At 35.6% G+C, this 20,857-nt stretch overlaps 1 protein-coding gene across 1 annotated transcript in view; it reads right to left on the minus strand.

Moving 5' to 3' along the window:
- Nucleotides 1–20,857, minus strand: part of ASCC3 (activating signal cointegrator 1 complex subunit 3) — a 329,628-nt gene that overhangs the window by 253,620 nt on the left and 55,151 nt on the right. The window contains exons 6-7 of the mRNA XM_049771320.1: nt 20,507–20,648; nt 19,611–19,736 (exon numbers count right to left, since the gene is read on the minus strand). Coding sequence (XP_049627277.1) covers nt 19,611–19,736; nt 20,507–20,648 — 268 coding nt within the window. The remainder of the gene's footprint in view (nt 1–19,610; nt 19,737–20,506; nt 20,649–20,857) is intronic.

Below are 20,857 nucleotides of genomic sequence, written 5' to 3' on the forward strand. Positions count from 1 at the left end.
TAAACATTTTACCTCAAACATTTGCCCAAGAACTGAGTAAGAAAAAAAAAAAGCACAAATATTTGTTAAAATATTTATATTAAGAATGGGGCCTGAGCGATAGCCTGCACAAAGGGTTTTTGCCTTGCATGAACCTCCCAAGGTTTGATCCCAGGCATTTAATATGATCCCCTGAGTCTGCCAGTTGTAATTTCTGAGCAGAGCAAGGGATTATCCCTTGAGCACTACCGGGTGTGGCCCAAAACCAAACCAAAACAAAAACAACATTTATACTAAGGAAAAAAAAACAAATATAAATTGAATACTCCTAAGAGAACATTAATTTATGATACATTTTCATAGTGATGGGTTTTATATAAAGTGAGAAATATAAGTGTTTATAGAAAATTTAGTTTGAAAGAACAAAAAGCATACTACAGAATAGTAAAAACTAATTACAATTGTTAATACAAAAATGATAGAAAAGGTTATCAAAGTTATTCAAATAGTTGTTTATCAAATAAGTTATTTATCACTAAGGGAGATTAACTTTCTGATTTATAAATGTAGAATCTGTTTTGTTTTTTATTTGGGGGCCACATTTAGTGGTGATCTAGGCTTACTTGTGGCTCTGAGCTCAGGGTCACTTTTGGCAGGATTTAGGGAACTCTATCAAGCACTATAGATAGAGCCTGGGTAAGCTACATGTAAGACAAGTACCCTAATCACTGTACAAATCTCTCAGGCCCCAGAATCTGAATTTTAGATAACAGATTTTTAAAAAGTACCTTAAAATTCTTTACAAAGTCTTTAGAATAAAGAAATGAAAGGGAAACATTCATACTGTATTAAAATTAGTTTTAACTATATAGATATAACTTCCCAGATCTTTTATGCTAATATACAGTAACTGGCTCACTCTTCTTTAAAATGTCTCATAAAAGCCCTGCATATTTACAAAACACTAAATTTCCTTGTTTTGCTTCACTTGAAAAATGTACTGAAAAGTTACTGCAGCCTGCTAATCTGGAGACAGGAAAGACGGTCTGAGGTCACTGTTATTTTTTCTTTACTAAAGAGTCATGTATTTTAATGTTTTGTAGCAATAATTCATTTTGAACCGGACAAACTGGGTAGAGGAAATGAATTCTTAGCCACAAAAGACCTCAGGAGAATAATCTACTATTAAATCTAAAAGAAGAGAGATTGTAAGATTCTTTCCAAATCAAATAAGTTAGTTACTTTTTTAATGAAAGTGAGCCAAATTTCATTACATTTGAAAAAAGCAATAAGATATCACAATGCATAATTCATAATCCTATTATTTAACTGAATACATTTACACTATTTAAAATAATATCTCAATATGCTCATAAATTCCTGAAAATTCTCTTACTCAAAATGCTCCATCGTTACAACAAATAAGAAACCAAATTAGTGGGCCTTTTAAATATATAATAAAACCAGATGACAAAGTGATAAATTAGAAGATATTACTGTCTTTGAGAGGAAAAAAAAACAGTAGTACTATGTTTAATGAAAATTCCTGATATAATGAGAGAAAGGCATATTATTCATATCATGGAAGGAAAAAGTGCCTTTCTTGTTCCCAAATGAGAGCTAAGATTTCGAAGTGAGGAAAATGGTCTCAAGAGAAGGGTTTTTTTTGTTTTGTTTTGTTTTGTTTTTTTTTTATTTTGATCATAGTGGCTTACATATTGTTGACAATGATATTTTAGGTACATATTTACATAAAATCAGGGGGGATTCCCATCACCAAATTGTCCTCCCTACACCTCCGTTTTTGTCCTACCACCCATATCCTCTTCCCTCACCCCCAGGGTAGCTAGGATATGTGGTCTCCTCTGTATCTAGCCTACTGCATAGTAGTCTTGCGCCTGTTTGGTCCTGGTGTCTCCCTTGTTTCCCCCTCTAATTGGAGGGGCAGGACTAGCTAGTTCAAGTTACGTGGTTTTGTTCGAAGGAGAGAAAAGTAATAAACTGGGGTAAAAGTCTAATACGCCGAAAATAAGCGGAATTCTTCCAGAGGCTCTCAACATCGGTTTGAGAAATGAAGGAGAGAAAAAAGGTGAAACATTCCACCAGTACAAAAAGAAGTGTCAAATATCCCGTGAGAACTCCAACAATAAACACAAGCACCAAAAAAAAAAAAAAAAACCACAAAAACAAACACAAAACAAAACAAGCAAACAAACAAACAAAAAAATGCCATGGTCTTGATATAGGAAACATGGCATAGCATACAAAGGAAGAACAGAAAGGAAGAGAAAGAATAAGTATAACTGGGGACAACTTCAATTATCACACCCAAACAGAGAAATTGACCAAAAAATAGATAGGTAAATAAAAATAGTAATAATAAATGAAAATAAAATAATATATATATAAAAAAAATAATGTTTTGTTCTTTTTGTTTTTTTTCCCTCCTGCCCAGGCACAGTAAATATTGGGGTCATTCGAAAAGGAATTCACTTGGCCTAAGAGATATGGGGTTTCTCCGCCCTTGGAGTGTATTGTCATTGTCTCAAGAGAAGGGTTTTAAAAGACAAAGGTCTGGCCTCACAATCCTAACACATTCCATTCATAAGCCATAGGTATTACACATTTGCATTTCACCAGTATACTCTGAACTCTGAACATCTGACACCATTCCAGATGTTACTATGAAACATCTCTCAGCACCAACAGTAATATTCAGAGAAAACTATAGGAGTAAAGGGCATGCTTAGATATCAACTGGATTTGATTTTTGCTAGGCTTGAGCTTATTTTATTTTACTTTTTAGAATTTTTATTGAGACCCATGAGAATTACATGTCTTTCACTGCTGTATTTCAGGTATATAGTGACAGTGAGTTAGGTCCATTCCCACCACCAAGGTTGACCTCCCTCCACCACAGTACCCAGTATTAATCCCATACCTCTACCCTTAGCACCCTAGACTGCCAGTGTAACAGGTCCATTTTGTGTATAGCTTGTTATAGTTTGGGTTTCTTGATTCTATTGCCATTAACTTTGGTTTGGGTATTAGGTTTGACCATTTTTTATTTTTACTCAATGTTCCTAAGACTGCTTGGATCCCATCCACCATTTTTTTTCCTCTTCTCAAGTTGTAGGAAGACAGAGATATGTGGTAGCACAAGATGATTCATGTTCTAGGCTTGAGTTTATTTTAGACAGACCATCATAAATGATAGCTGGTTCAAAAAACATTGACATAGTAACTAAGTATACAAACCTCAGAGGTATAAAGCAGAATAAAATTGTATGTTTAGAATCTGCCATTTTCAATCACATTAATAAGCATTTTAAAGTGTGTATATACATATATATATATATATATATATATATAAATAATACTAACCCCCCCTGAGAAATCAGTATTTCTCCTGGGAAAGTACTCTGCTTAAAAAATAAAGACAAGGGGCCAGAGCGATAGCACAGCGGTAGGGCGTTTGCCTTGCACATGGCTGGCTCAGGACGAACCTCAGTTCGATCCCAGGGATTCCATATGGTGTCCTGAGCCAGGAGCGATTTCTGAGTGAATAGCCAGGAGTAACCCTGAGCATCACTTGGTGTAGCCCCCTAGCCCCCAAAAATAAATACAAGACAAATTTAACTAATATTATAGTCACTTTTACACAAGTTCTGGGACCTGTCTGTTAAATAAATAGATGTACCTCCTTCTAGCCACAGCAATAAAATAGAAGGAAATTCAAATTCTGTTGAACACTACAAAGAAAATGTCATTTTCACTTTCTTGGCTGATATTTATGGTTAATAAATGATTTTAACTTTAAATTTAACCTTTAAAGTACTTCCATCTGCCTGCTTGAAATTTCTTAAGAAGCTAAAATATTTCAGCACTTATTGATCAGGATTACAAAATGTTATAAATGTTAATTAAATTCATCATTTCCAATTTAACATTTTACTGTACATATCATTTTAAACTTTCAAAACAATTAAATAAAGGCATATCATTTTAAATATCCATCTCTGTAAAGAAGAAAATTTCATCTTTAATAGAATCCTCAAATGATTTACTCTGGAATTCAAAGAACATTTCTACCTATATTTAACTAGCAGTATTTGAATAGCTTTGAATGCAAATCAAGTTCATTTACAGGTCTGAAGAATAAGGGTTATGGCATGCACTGTGCATGCTGCTAACTAACCATGGTTCAATCCTCAGCACCATGTATCAGCAATGCCAGGACTAGATCCTGAGTACAAAGTCAGGAATAGCCCCAAGCATTGCTGCTTGTGTTCTCAAGCTCTCTCCCCTCTAAGAATTTATTTCTTATAACAACAACATAGGGAAAACATATGTTATACAAGTTAAAGAATTAATTGCATATTTAAAATAGTACAATATACTTATATGGGTATGCATTGTAAAATACACATGTGTTCAACAACATACATTTTATTGATTCTGGAAGAACAAACATTTAAAGATATCAATTTAAATGTTCTAGTGTTTTAAATATGCAACCACAATCTATTTCCATAAAGTTGATGACCTGAGAATTATTTATTAACCAGAGAAATAAGCAATAAAGTGATTTATAGTTTATTTCCCTACATAACATCTAAAGCTCATACAGAAGAGCTCCAAATATGCTGACTCTACCACCACTTGAAAGAACAGGGGATGGGCGTACTCTAAGACCACTGGAGACGCTGGAGTGTTAATACATTCAGAAGAGTGTGATTGAACCTGTTCAATGCAGGTTCCATCTCTGCACTCCATATAGTCAGTCCCCTGAGCTGACCAAAAGTGATTCCTGAATGCAGAGGCAAGAATAAGCCCTGAGATGGCTGTGTTGCCCACCTTTCCATAAACAAAACAAACAAAAGAGATCACTGGAGGTCAATAAAAGGTATGCTGAAGAGCCAATCCTTTGAAAGAAAAGGTATCTCAGACAAAAGCCAGGGAGAGTAGAGTGAATGCTTTCAAAAATAACAAATTTTCACGATATAATCCTTATATTTTCTTTCATTTGTCTAGGGTAAGAAATAGTAATCTATCTGTACATACCTCCACAGCCCCTGAGTGATTATCAAATAAATGACTTGAAACTCTTTCCTAATTTCCCATTCCTATATTCCTATAAGGATTCCCGAAACAGTAAGAGGTTTTCTGAAATATCTATAATTTTAGTAAATTGACAAATATACCATCGATAAATAGATCTCATTCAGAAAAGCATTACAATTTATTACAGGGGCCAGAGTGATAGCACAGAGATAGGGCAATTGCCTTGCACACCGCCAACCCGGGACAATATATATGCATATTACAGAGAAGCAGTGGTTTTAGCCAAGGGGTATCTATAAAAAACAGGTTTTGCTTGAACTTCTTTTAAAGTACATAAATATTTAAAGGACAACAAAAACATGTAGGGTAAGAACACATATACAATGTCATAAAATATGCTATTATATAAAATGCTTAATAAATCATTGAGATTTCTTTATAAACTGAGACATTGAAAATTACCCCAGATTACAAAATCTTTATTTTCATACAACTCTAAAATTTATCAAGAATGCAAGACCATGTTGACAACATAAAAAGCAAGAAAGAGCCAGAAAAACAGAATGGATCTGAAGGGTGGGTGAGAGAGAGTATAAGGTGTTTGTATGCATGCAGTCAACCTTGGCTCAATTTCTTGTACTGCATATGGTCCCTTGAGAACCACCAAGAATTGTTCCTGACTAGAGCCAGGATTAACTCCTAAACACCACTAGGTGTAGCCCTAATCTTATTCAAAATAAACAGAAGGCAAAGAAGAAATTATGCTTTTGCAGTCACTACTTAATATTACAATGTAGATCAAATTTAAATTTACCATCTCTAAACCTGATGTGAGGGTATAAACTGAATACTGAAATAATAAAGGTAAATGAAATGCATAATCCAGACTAAAATAAATTAATTCTTGGGGCTGGACAGTACAGTAGACAGAGCATTTACTTTGCACACACTAACCTGAGAGCAACAGGAGTGAGTGATCCTTGAGTACAAGGTAAGCCCTAAGAATTATTGGGTGTAGACCAAAACAAACAAAAATTCTGCATGGACTTTATTAATTTAAAACTGTTTTATACATAACTTTGAAATTAATCTTTTAGAAATTTCTAAAAGATATAATTAATTTCACTTAATAAGATCCAAAATGTTCCAAGATTAGCTATAAAGAGAGTTATCAATATGAGAAATTAACTAAAGAAATAATTTGCTTATAGATGGACATATGTATATTATTGTTAGTTATGGAAGCAACTCCTAGCAATACAAGTTTCAGTACTTGCACATCATAGCATGTGGTCTACAACCTACAATGCCTCATCTTAACCCCTAGGAACACTTTATATAAGCAACACTTAAACTGACCACCTGATTGTGCTACAGATAATCTACACACGTGTATGAGTTTTTCTAGGTATATTAATTCATATAATGAGAAAAATGTTCTGATAAGAAAATCAAAGCTCAGTGACACTGTGTAAGTTGCATTGCAAAATGTGGGAATGGTGAAGAGTAAGTAAATTCAGAAGCAGTTCTATGTCCTAAACAAACTGCAAATTCCTTAACAATGGGATCAAAATTCTGAATATCTTTCTAAGTTCTATTGCTCCTGGTATAGTACTGGGCATTGATTGGGAGTTCTAGATAATATGTGATTATCAATCTATACAAACTTCTAATTTATGCTCATAAAATCAATAGAATATAGTGTTACATAAAAGGTGATTTTGTTAGCATGCTTCTAGCTAGAGGCAGATGCTGGTTACAACTCTCCCACTAGTGCTATGTTCTTTTCCCAAACAGCTGGTGCCCTTTTCATAGTTCGCTGTTTGCAAGTGTTCCCAATAGACTGATAGCACTTCAGTCCAGAATAAGTTCATGGAATATAAAAAAAAATTATCCTTTACAAAAGAAAATACTGAAATTTCCCTAAAGTAAGACCTACTATTTTACATACCATAACTATGGTGAGTTTTTTAAACAAAAAAACACAGCTTTTTAATCAAATATTTTCATTGCTTGAACACAAATAATAAAACTTTTATTTGTATCTCTGAAAAACATATCCAATGGATCAAATTTTATATATTAAACATTGATTTAACAAAAACAAAGGTAATATCAAAGCTTACTTTCATACAAAGTTGATTTACTGAGGCAAATCCCCTAATTATTTTTAAACGAAGCAATTTCAGTTTTTCACTACAGCTTCCATGATACTACTTTAAATAACATCACGACCACAAAACATTGTCTCTCCTGAAGATGAACAAGTTTTTAAAAAAAAAATATTATTTTAGATTTCTATATAAAAAGCAAGACAGAGGGCCATATAAATAGTACATTGTAGGGTGCTTGATTTCCATGAAAATAGAGTGCTTTTCTTTCTCACATCTTTTGGCCACAGATGTTAAAAAGACAATAAAATTTAAAAAAATTAAAAATAATTAAAATGAAACATCTAAAAACACAGGGAAAACTGGATATTTCTTTTTTTTTTTTTCAATTAGAATATTTTTTTTATTTAAACACCTTGATTACATACATGATTGTGTTTGGGTTTCAGTCATAAAAGGAACACCACCCATCACCAGTGCAACATTCTCATCACCCAAGTCCCAAATCTCCCTCCTCCCCACCCAACCCCCGCCTGTACCCTAAACAGGCTCTACATTTCCCTCATACATTCTCAATATTAGGACAGTTCAAAATGTAGTTATTTCTCTAACTAAACTCATCACTCTTTGTGGTGAGCTTCCTGAGGTGAGCTGGAACTTCCAGCTCTTTTCTCTTTTGTGTCTGAAAATTATTATTACAAGGGTGTCTTTCATTTTTCTTAAAACCCATAGATGAGTGAGACCATTCTGCGTTTTTCTCTCTCTCTCTGACTTATTTCACTCAGCATAATAGATTCCATGTACATCCATGTATAGGAAAATTTCATGACTTCATCTCTCCTGACAGCTGCATAATATTCCATTGTGTATATGTACCACAGTTTCTTTAGCCATTCGTCTGTTGAAGGGCATCTTGGTTGTTTCCAGAGTCTTGCTATGGTAAATAGAGCTGCAATGAATATAGGTGTAAGGAAGGGGTTTTTGTATTGTATTTTTGTGTTCCTAGGGTATATTCCTAGGAGTGGTATAGCTGGATTGTATGGGAGCTCGATTTCCAGTTTTTGGAGGAATCTCCATATCGCTTTCCATAAAGGTTGAACTAGACGGCATTCCCACCAGCAGTGGATAAGAGTTCCTTTCTCTCCACATCCCCGCCAACACTGTTGATTCTCATTCTTTGTGATGTGTGCCATTCTCTGGGGTGTGAGGTGGTAACTCATCGTTGTTTTGATTTGCATCTCCCTGATGATTAGTGATGTGGAACATTTTTTCATGTGTCTTTTGGCCATGCGTATTTCTTCTTTGTCAAAGTGTCTGTTCATTTCTTCTCCCCATTTTTTGATGGGGTTAGATGTTTTTTTCTTGTAAAGTTCTGTCAGTGCCTTGTATATTTTGGAGATTAGCCCCTTATCTGATGGGTATTGGGTGAATAGTTTCTCCCACTCAGTGGGTGGCTCTTGTATCCTGGGCACTATTTCCTTTGAGGTGCAGAAGCTTCTCAGCTTAATATATTCCCATCTGTTAATCTCTGCTTTCACTTGCTTGGAGAGTGCAGTTTCCTCCTTGAAGATGCCTGTAATGTCCTGTAGTGTTTTGCCTATGTGCTGTTCTATATATCTTATGGTTTTGGGGCTGATATCGAGGTCTTTAATCCATTTGGATTTTACCTTTGTACATGATGTTAGCTGGGGGTCTAAGTTTAATTTTTTGCAAGTGGCTATCCAATTGTGCCAACACCACTTGTTGAAGAGGCTTTCCCTGCTCCATTTAGGATTTCCTGCTCCTTTATCAAAAATTAGATGGTTGTATCTCTGGGGAACATTTTCTGAGTATTCAAGCCTATTCCACTGATCTGAGGACCTATCCTTATTCCAATACCATGCTGTTTTGATAACTGTTGCTTTGTAGTACAGTTTAAAGTTGGGAAAAGTAATTCCTCCCATATTCTTTTTCCCAATGATTGCTTTAGCTATTCGAGGGTGTTTATTGTTCCAAATGAATTTCAAAAGTGTCTGATCCACTTCTTTGAAGAATGTCATGGGTATCTTTAGAGGGATGGCATTAAATCTGTATAATGCCTTGGGGAGTATTGACATTTTGATGATGTTAATCCTGCCAATCCATGAGCAGGGTATGTGTTTCCATTTCCGTGTGTCCTCTCTTATTTCTTGGAGCAGAGTTTTATAGTTTTCTTTGTATAGGTCCTTCACATATTTAGTCAAGTTGATTCCAAGATATTTGAGTTTGTGTGGTACTATTGTGAATGGGGTTGTTTTCTTAATGTCCATTTCATCCTTATTACTATTGGTATATAGAAAGGCCATTGATTTTTGTGTGTTAATTTTGTAGCCTGCCACCTTGCTATATGAGTCTATTGTTTCTAGAAGCTTTTTGATAGAGTCTTTAGGGTTTTCTAAGTAGAGTATCATGTCATCTGCAAACAGTGAGAGCTTGACTTCTTCCTTTCCTATCTGGATTCCCTTGATATCCTTTTCTTGCCTAATCGCTATAGCAAGTACTTCCAGTGCTATGTTGAATAGGAGTGGTGAGAGAGGACAGCCTTGTCTTGTGCCAGAATTTAGAGGGAAGGCTTTCAGTTTTTCTCCATTGAGGATAATATTTGCCACTGGCTTGTGGTAGATGGCCTTCACTATATTGAGAAAGGTTCCCTCCATTCCCATCTTGCTGAGAGTTTTGATCAAGAATGGGTGTTGGACCTTATCAAATGCTTTCTCTGCATCTATTGATATGATCATGTGGTTTTTATTTTTCTTGTTATTGATGTTGTGTATTATGTTGATAGATTTACGGATGTTAAACCAGCCTTGCATTCCTGGGATGAAACCTACTTGATCGTAGTGGATGATCTTCTTAACGAGGCATTGAATCCTATTTGCCAGGATTTTGTTGAGGATCTTTGCATCTGCATTCATCAGTGATATTGGTCTGTAATTTTCTTTTTTGGTAGCGTCTCTGTCTGGTTTAGGTATCAAGGTGATGTTGGCTTCATAAAAGCTATTTGGGAGTGTTTCTGTTTGTTCAATTTCATGAAAGAGTCTTGCCAAGATTGGCAGTAGTTCCTCTTGGAAAGTTTGATAGAATTCATTAGTGAATCCATCTGGACCTGGGCTTTTGTTTTTCGGCAGACATTTGATTACTGTTTTAATTTCATCAATGGTGATGGGGGTGTTTAGATATGCTACATCCTCTTCCTTCAACCGTGGAAGATTATAAGAGTCCAAGAATTTATCCATTTCTTCCAGGTTCTCATTTTTAGTGGCGTAGAGTTTTTCAAAGTAGTTTCTGATTACCCTTTGAATCTCTGTCATATCAGTAGTGATCTCTCCTTTTTCATTCCTGATACGAGTTATCAAGTTTCTCTCTCTCTCTTTCTTTGTTAGGTTTGCCAGTGGTCTATCAATCTTGTTTATTTTTTCAAAGAACCAACTTCTGCTTTCGTTGATCTTTCGGATTGTTTTTTGAGTTTCCACTTCGTTGATTTCTGCTCTCAGCTTTGTTATTTCCTTCTGTCTTCCTATTCTTGGGTCCTTTTGTTGAGCATTTTCTAGTTCTATTAGCTGTGTCATTAAGCTACTCAGGTAAGCTCCTTCTTCCTTCCTGATGTGTGCTTGCAAAGCTATAAATTTTCCTCTCAGTACTGCTTTTGCTGTGTCCCATAAGTTCTGAGAGTTTGTGTCTTTATTGTCATTTGTTTCCAGGAACCTTTTTATTTCCTCCTTGATTTCATCTCGGACCCACTGGTTATTGAGCATGAGGCTGTTTAACTTCCAGGTGTTAAAGTGTTTCTTCTGAGTCCCTTTGGAGTTCACAAATAATTTCAGAGCCTTGTGGTCAGCGAAGGTAGTCTGCAAAATTTCTATCCTCTTGATCTTATGGAGGTATGTTTTATGTGCCAGCATGTAGTCTATCCTGGAGAATGTCCCATGTACATTGGAGAAGAATGTGTATCCAGGTTTCTGGGGATGGAGTGTCCTATATATATTTCTAAGGGCAAAAAGATCTTAAAGATTTTCACTATAGAAGCCGGAAAGAAAAGCTTGATCATAAAACAAAATCACAATTATGTTGACTATAGATTTTCAAAAGTAGAAATAAAGAGTAATACCTCTAGTTTTCTAGGGAAAGTAAATGCCAACATAGCATTTTATTAACAGCAAAAATACTTTTCAAATTAATAATAAAATAAAGGAATTTGGGTGTTGATTAAAAAATTAAGGGAGAAATTCAGTGATTTTTTTTTCAAACACTAGATTCTAATAAGATATTCAGGCAATAAAACCCATAGGACCTGAAAATACTGGATGAAAGTTAAAAATGATGAGTAAAAATTCACAGCTAAATCTAAATTACTCCTGCCTGCAAAATAATAGTAATAAAATTATATTTGGTATAAAAAGGTATGAGAAAAGGTTCAGGGAAAAAGTCACCTGCTTTGCATGTGGGAGACCAGGTCTGAGCCCAGCAATACATGGTCCTTCAAGCATTTCTGGGGGAAGCCCTGAAAGCTCAGGAGCACGCCAGGTAGTCCCCAGCATGACAGGACTCAAGCAACACAGCATCCTCAGAATCTCACACTGAGAATGTTTTGGGAGGCCTTTTAAGTATCATATAAAGAAACCACTTCAAACAAACAAAAACCTCCCAAAATCAAACAAACAAAGATAAAAGTAAAAATAACTGACAACAATATCAAAGACATTAGGAGTAACTACCTATGTAGTATTTTTAGGCCAATCCAATGCTTAGAAAAGGAAAAAAGAGGGGCCGGGTAGGTGGCGCTGGAGGTAAGGTGTCTGCCTTGCAAGCGCTAGCCAAGGAAGGACCACGGTTCGATCCCCCGGCGCCCCATATGGTCCCCCCAAGCCAGGGGCGATTTCTGAGCACATAGCCAGGAGTAACCCCTGAGCGTCAAACGGGTGTGGCCCAAAAACCAAAAAAAAAAAAAAAAAAAAAAAGAAAAGGAAAAAAGAAAACACAAGTTCTAGGTTTCTATATGTGGAGGTTACAAAATTCTGATGGTCAGTTCTGTTCTCAGGGGTTTTATCAATCCTAGTACTGCTCACGTTCTAGTTATTCTCAATTTAGAGAGGCATTCATGGCCACTAGAATATAAAGCATCTTCCTGCCTTCCACTTACTAAATGCCAAAGTTACCTGAGACCAAGAAAAGTACAATTCACAGATAAACACTGAAGATAACTCAAAATCAAGGATAATTATCTGTCTGATGAAGTTAATTCTCAATTTAATTATTTTCTTATACAAGAAGAATTTTGATTGCAAAAAGTAGTGGAAAAGTAGCAGGGAAACCTCTTCAACAAGTGGTGCTGGCAGAACTGGTTAGCCACTTGCAAAAAAGCGAACATAGACCCTTAGTTAACATCATGTACGAAGGTAAAATCCAAATGGATTAAATACCTTGATATCAGACCTGATACCATAAGGTATGTAGAACAACACATAGGTAAAACACTCCATGACATTGAGACTAAAGGCATCTTTAAGGAAGAAACTTTCCAAACTTTCCAAACAAGTGGAAGCAGAGATAAACAGATGGGAATACAGTAAGCTGAGAAGCTTCTGCACCTCAAAAGAAATAATGCCCAGGAAACAAGAACCACCCACCGTGTGAGAGAGACTATTCACCCAATATCCATCAAATAAGGGCTAATATCCAAAATATACAGAGCATTGACAGAACTTTACAAGAAAAAAACATCTAATTCCATCAAAAAATGGGGAGAAGAAATGGACACTTTGAAAAAGGCACATGAAAAAATGCAACTCATCACTGATCACCAGGGAGATGCAAATCAAAACAGCTATGAGATACCATCTCACACCACAAAGATTGGCACACATCACAAAGAATGAGAACAATCAGTGCTGGCGGGGATGTGGAAAGAAAGGAACTCTTATCCACTGCTGGTGGGAATGCCATCTAGTCCAGCCTCTATAAAAAGCAATATGGAGATTCCTCCAAAAACTAGAAATTGAGCGCCTATTCGAGCCAGTTATTCCACTCCTAGGGATATACCCTAGGAACACAAGAATACAATACAAAAATCCCTTCCTCACACCTATATTTATTGCAGCACTATTCACAATAGCCAGGCTCTGGAAACAATCAAGATGCCCTTCAACAGATGAATGGCTAAAAAAAACTGTGGTACATACGCACAATGGAATATTATGCAGCCGTCAGGAGAGATGAAGTCATGAAATTTTCCTATACATGAATGTACATGGAGTCTATCATGTTGAGTGAAATAAGTCAGAGGGAGAGAGAGAGAGACGCAGAATAGTCTCCCTCATCTATGGGTTTTAAGAAAAATAAAAATCATTTTTGCAACAATCCTTAGAGACAATGAGAGGAGGGCTAGAAATTCCAGATCACTTCATGAAGTTATAAAAATAACTACACTGAGAACTACCATAATCATGTGAATGAATGAGGGACCTGGAAAGCCTGTCTAGAGTACAGGTGGGGGTAGGGTGGGATGGAGGGATATTTGGGACATTGGTGGTAGAAATGTTGCACTGGAGGTGTTCTTTACATGACTGAAACCAAATCACAATCATATTTGTAATCAAGATGTTTAAATAAAGAAAAATAAGGTAGTGAGGGGGGGCAGAAAGCGAGCAAGAGTGAGTTTGCTAGTAAGTTAGAGATAGGCAAGGCTGCTTCAGTTATCCAGGTGAGAAGGAGTACACACAAAAACCACACATTTAAAGCAAACTCAAACCTCTCTACACAGTGTTGGGAACAAGTTTTTATTTTTTTCACCAAACATAATAGAAAACTTTTTAATTAAGTAGGAATTGAGTTCATTATTCAGAAGAGCTTTGCCTCAGTAGTGAGGCAAAATTAGCCCTAGATTTAAAAATGCTGCTTTGGATTGCCAAATAAACAGAGACAGCAAAAAATGATAAGAACAAATTATCTAAAGCAAATTCTCTGTCCCAGAAAAATGCTCAAGAATATTTATAAGAATACAAAAATATGTAATACTTGAGACATAAAGTCATAATTTCTGACATTCTATCAAAAATAACTAAGCATGTATAAAAAAGAAAAAAAAGAAAAACTGATTAATCAAAACCAATCCAAAAGTACGAAAATAAAAAAAATTTTCAAGAAGCTAAAACAAAGGTGAGTAAATTATAGACAATAGGCAAATATATTGACAGACCATTTTGTTTGAGGTTTTCTATTGTTCTTATGGACTGTAAATTAAGAATGGTGACCACATTTTTGAGATTTCAGTAAATAAAGATAATAATGACTAGTGAATAAAGATCACAGCCCCAACTTCTTAGTCTTCACAGGGTCCCCAAAGTGGAAAATAATTACTACATGGCCCTTTTAAGAAACACATACTGGCCCTAAGCTATAAACAAGTTGTACAACTTGACATGAACCATATTTTACAGGAAAGGGCTGAGAATACGGCTCAAATGGTAGAGCATTTGCCTTGTATTTTGAATCCCTGGGTTTGATCCTAAGTACCTTGTGGCCCCCACACTGCCAATGTGAGGCTGTGATGTCTTCATACCACTACATAGATACTTTCTAATGTAGCCCTGGTCAGCCTAGACCAAAGTAAAGTGTGCCAACAAGAACACAGAGAAAGAAAAATAACCAAGGAGGAAGTAGGTGTAAGAAAGAAGAAAAAGGATGGGAAATAGCTCAAAGGATAGAAGCATGTTTTACAAGTCTGAGGTTGTACATTTAATCCCCGATTTAAAGAGAACCGAAAACCCAGTCCAAGAAACCTAACCAATATCAAGTACAAACAAGAAATGGTAGTAGTGTTCTATATTGAATCTAAAGATCTCTTCCTTGATCTCTGTCACAATCTGACATGTACTGGGATGAAAATGTCAACCTAAAAATCTAACAACAAAGTATCTTTTAATAACAAAATTAAATCACTTTCAGATATAAAAGCAAAACCACTCAGTAGTAGCAGAAAATAAGCATAAATGATTTGTGTACAAGTGTCAAAAACTTCTATTAACATTTAGATAATACTGAATGATATCTCACAAAATCTGCCAGTGGGAATGGGGCTGTAGCTTGTTCTTAGAACAGAGACTTTGTACCTATTAGTTCTTGCAGTGTTCAGACTCCTGTACACACAAATAGAAGCAACAACCACAACAAAAGACCATGATAATCAGAAAAACAGCTACTATATACTGCGGAGTTTGTATGCAGAGACAGAATATATATATATGGGCCGGCGAGGTGGCGCTAGAGGTAAGGTGTCTGCCTTGCAAGTGCTAGCCAAGGAAGGACCACGGTTCGTTCCCCCGGCATCCCATATGGTCCCCCCAAGCCAGGGGCAATTTCAGAGCGCTTAGCCAGGAGCATCAAACAGGTGTGGCCCGAAAACAAAAAGACAAACAAAAAAATATATATATATATTTATTTACTTGTTTGTTTAGCAGTAATAAATGGTGAAAATATGACATATAATATAATTGAAGCAGAATTCTCAGAACACCAGTTATTTTTCCTAATCTTCATCTTACGAATGACACACATGCTCATTCTAGAATCTTCTACTTCATCTCTCCCTATTTAAGCAGTTACTGTAGTTTACACATATTTCTATATTTGCCTCTTTAAGTTGCAACTTTCTTAATTTGGGTACAAGAATTTTTCCTGTGTAACACCTCTACTCTCAGTCTTAAGCATATTGCAATTATACCTAAATGAAAAAAAAATCTAGCTACTCTTCTATCTTTTAAAAAGGGAGTATTTTCTATAGTATTGAGTCTAAGCTTTTAAGTAAGCTTTTTAAATCAATCATATTCGTTTTTAAATTTGCTGCCACCATCAAGGTGCAGCTATTGTGCTAATAATCCAGAAATATTTGTGTCTGAAAGGTCACAAGCTGTTTCAAGAGCACAGACTACATTGTGAGATGTACTCTAGCCCCCTAGAAATAAATATCTAAAACATTCATTTCCATGAAAACTTCTTCTGTGAACAAGTCAGTTCACAGTGTTCACAGTTCACAGTTCACAGAACACTCCCTTCCATACCACAACTTGACTCCAGCATATATTTCCAAGGACATGGCATGGTGCAGGCAGACCTCTGAAAAAGGAAATTATTTCACCAAAAAATTACTCTCAGAGCATGAAATGCAAGAAGCTGGAGTGGCAAAAAACCTTAAATTCTTTAGTTTCAGATATTTTTTCTTGTTTTTTTTTTTTTTTTTTTTTTGGTTTTTGGGTCACACCCGGCAGCACACAGGGGTTACTCCTGTCTCTATGCTCAGAAATCGCCCCTGACAGGAATGGGGGACCATATGGGATGCTGGGATTTGAACCACCGTCCTTCTGCATGAGAGGCAATCGCCTTACCTCCATGCTATCTCTTCGGTCCAAGTTTCAGATTTTTTTTAAGGCTCAACTTACCTACATTTCTAAATGAAATATTATGTTTAATACTTTATAATACTTTAATACTATCTAAGCAAATTAACCAAATACATATTATATTTTAAGTATTATTATATATTCCAAATATTAATTAGTATTGCATTTTCATGAAAATATTCCCCTGGCTTTTTAAAATAATCTCCCCCCACCCCAGAAATCCTAGAGCCAAATGGATAGTATAGTGGGTAGGGTGCTAGCCTTGCATACTGATGATCCAGGTTCACTCCCTGGCACCCTATCCAGTCCCCAGACTGTGCTATGAGAAATCCCTGAGCACAGTTAAGTGTAGCCCCTCGAAACAAACAAAAAATTGTTTTAAACAATAAAGAAAAATTCAACTCCAACCATAGAAATAAGAAAAAGAAAAAGTTACTCAACATCAAATTAAAAAAAGAAAAGAAAAGGCAGGGGCCAGAGCAGTAGCACAAGCGGTAGGGCATCTGCCTTGCATGTGCTAGCCTAGAACCGACCACAGTTCAATCCCCCAGCATCTCATATGGTCCACCAAGTCAGAAGCAATTTCTGATAGAATAGCCAGGTGTAACCCTGAGCGTCACCAGGTGTGGCCCCCCAAAAAAACAAAAACAAAAGGCACATCAGAGTCTGTTACTCAATTTATCTAAGCAATAGTTCAATTGGTTAGCATTCTCATCTTTTCTCTCATTTAAGGTAAAAAACATCACTTGTCCTCTCCTTCAATCTGAGTGGCTGACAGAGAACAAACAATGAGGACACATGAGAAAGCAAAGGAGCTCAAAAAAGTGTATGGCAATATTACCACAAGGCAAGTCACTAAAATCAAAATGGCAATTCAAGTCAAAAAAAAAAAATCAAAGATTGAAAAAAATGAGAAGAGGATAGAGAAGGTAGAAAGATAGCAGAGCAGGTAAGTGGTAAGATAGCATAGCAGCTGCCTTGCATGCAGCTGACTGATTCAATCTCAGACACCATCTATGATTTGCAGAGCTCCACTAGGAGTCATCACCAAGCAAAGGGACCTGAGTAAGCCCGGAGTACAGCCAGAAGTAACAAAGTGGGAGAGGAGGAGGGAAAGAGGAGGGAGGTGAAAGAAGAGGGCAAGAAGAGGAAGGACAGGAAAGAGAAAAAGGTCATCTTTTCTTGTTTATATGAAGAAACCAATATAGGAGTAAGGAAAAGAAAAGAACCAGAAAATCTTGAAAGACACACAAAATCGTGAAGGCATTTGAAAGAAGGAATAAGAAGAGATTAAATAGATAAAGAGAAATGGAGAGAAAGTGAGATAAGGGATTTAAACCTCCTAATCTAACTGTGCAATATTAGAAGCTTTTTTTTTTTAATGTCTTGAATGGCTTTCATTGTGGTCCTTCTAAAGCTGGCTTTGACTTTGATTTTTCCAACTCAGAATTCTGACTAATACTGAAAGCCAACTAAAGTTTTCAAATTACTTTCTTTGCAAGAAAGTACAAAACCTATTTAACAGTATTAATACAATTTTTGCACATTTTAGAACTTGAAAATTCTCCTTATCTTTTAAATAAAATTATGTAAGTGATCTAAGAAGACAAGAAAATTTTTCTGATGTGACATTCAGCCTGAAAAAAGGCCATAAAAAGCATTTTGTTTCATTTGGTAGGACTATCAGGAAGGCATGCAATTATGATTTCAGTAAAAAGATAAAGGTGCCATCATTTTCAAGAGCACATTCCCTGAATAAGATCTTACTTTATATTAAAATGATCCAACTCACCAGAAATATCAACCATACTAACTAACATTCTGATTGATAACTACTGTCTGCTGAATTCTTGTAATATTATACATACTCATGACATCTGGTAAGATCTGAGATCTCAATAGCTTATCAGTATTATTACATGTAACATTGGATCCAAATAAGATATTCCTCATGTATTCATTTTAAAAGAGTAAACTAAACCACAATGAAAATTTAACATACCGTATTTTCCGGCGTATAGACTGGGCGTATAAGACGACCCCCTAATTTTGCAGTTAAAACATAGGTTTAGGCTATATCCGCTGTATCAGACATTCTGTTCCTGTGTTGCAACTGTATGTACCACAGTGAGCCAATCACAACAAGCAAAGGTTCAAAGGTTATGCTGTAATAGACTTCCTCTCTGACTCTGGCCAATCTAAGCAGGCTTTTGACAGTGTAGATTCAGGTCCAGAACATTGTCTAATTTGCATGCATAAAAAGTCTGCTTGGATTGGTTCAGTTAGAGAGGAGGTCCAAGCAGCCTTGCAGTGATTGGTGCAGGATCGAGGTGGAAAACTTGTTTTATGGCAATATGCAGACAATTTTCGTTTAGCGGCATATTGAAACATTTTTCGGGATATACTCGGCGTATAAGACAACCCCCAATTTTCGGTTGACTCTTTTTGTTTCAAAAGTCATCTTATACGCTGGAAAATACGGTACTACCAAAGTATTTTCATGAGAACACAAATAATACTAAAAATAAATCTAAATGACTCAATATTTTAAAATTATGACAGTAAATGTTGGTATGCAGAGAAACATTTTATTTAAGCTTGCTTGCAAAAGATAAACCGAATATTAACTAAAATAACCAAACATGAAATTATAAAAATCTATATATAAATAGATATTAATATGCTTAAGATGAGAAAAATGTATTATAATTTGACTTTTAAGTTTTTAGTATCCAACTACCTATATTTTAGTGCATTAGTGAGTTAGTATTTTAAAATATTCTTTTTCCAAATAAAAAATATCCATAAAACATTCCAAATATCAGGGCCGGTGAGGTGGCGCTAGAGGTAAGGTGTCTGCCTTGCAAGTGCTAGCCAAGGAAGGACCGCGGTTCGATCCCCCTAGCACCCTATATGGTCCCCACAAGCCAGGGGCAATTTCTGAACGCTTAGCCAGGATTAATCCCTGATTATCAAACGGGTGTGGCCAAAAAAAAAACCATTCCAAATATCAAAACTATCAACTCACAAATAATCATCTCACCTCATCTAAATCTTGAATATAAACTGGTTTTTCCTCAAAACCGATTGGCATTGGTTCACTGTAGGGAATCTTTACTTCCTCATATATCTTGTTATTCTCTCTTTGAATTCCTTCTGGTAAAATCATCTGTAAACAACAAAAATTAAAACTCAAGGACATTAAAATAAACCTGCTCTAAGATAAAGAGTCTTTAATCAAAGAGAAAAAGAAAGAATAATTTCTATTTTTAGACCTAATACAAAAATTAATTTAGCTTTTTAAGGAAAAGAAGTCTGAATAAAACAAAGACTGAAAGTCACATATATACAAAATGTACCTGTAACACATATTTCATATTGCCTATAAACAATATTAAAGTGATGAACCTTAAAATATAATTAAGTGGATGGTATTTCTTAAGAAAACTCACTCATCCAGCTAAGGAAAATGAGCAATGAACAATGTAAAGTTCTACTGAAATGTGATGCAATTCCTTAAACTCAAATATACAAGTTGCATAAATAGACAAATATTTTTGAATACTAACTGACTATGTAACACTATGTAATAGTTGCATTTCCACAAATATTTTAAGATATGTATTTTTACAGTATAACTAACAAGAACTATATAAAGAACATATACAAAGAACTATACCGTATAATTAATAAGAACTATACAAGGATAATAAGAAGAGGCTGAAGAGACAGTAAAAGGTATAAGGCACTTGCTTTGAATGCAGCTGAAACTTGTTCTATTCCCAGAATTACATAGGTCCCCTAAGCATCACAAGAAGTAAGCCCTGAACACTGTTGAGTACATCTCTCCAAATCAAGATAAGAAAATAAAACCTATATGTAATTTCTTCATTATACACATATTGTACAAACAAAAGTAATCATGTACAAATGGCATACCGTAGCACCAGCAATGAATGCTGATGTTTTCATGGCTTCAGCTTGAGAATCATAGACATGGGGGTAACGTATTTTTTCAACATCCATGTCTCTCTGTCTGCTAAGAATTGGAGCAGTTCTTGCATTCATAAGAGCTTGCTCTCTGTAAACAGAAAAAATAGATTAAGTCTAAAATATTTCTGGCAAAGGAAAGATATATTAAAATAGAGAAGAACAGGGCCCTAGAGACTGTACAAAAGATTAAGACATTTGCCTTGCAGATGGTCTACCTGGGTTCCATTCCCAGCACCACCTATCTATATCTGAAAACTGCCAGGAGTGATCCCTGAACACAGAGCCAAGAATATATTT

Source organism: Suncus etruscus, chromosome 4, assembly GCF_024139225.1.
Source record: "Suncus etruscus isolate mSunEtr1 chromosome 4, mSunEtr1.pri.cur, whole genome shotgun sequence".
Classification (NCBI taxonomy): Eukaryota; Metazoa; Chordata; class Mammalia; order Eulipotyphla; family Soricidae; genus Suncus; species Suncus etruscus.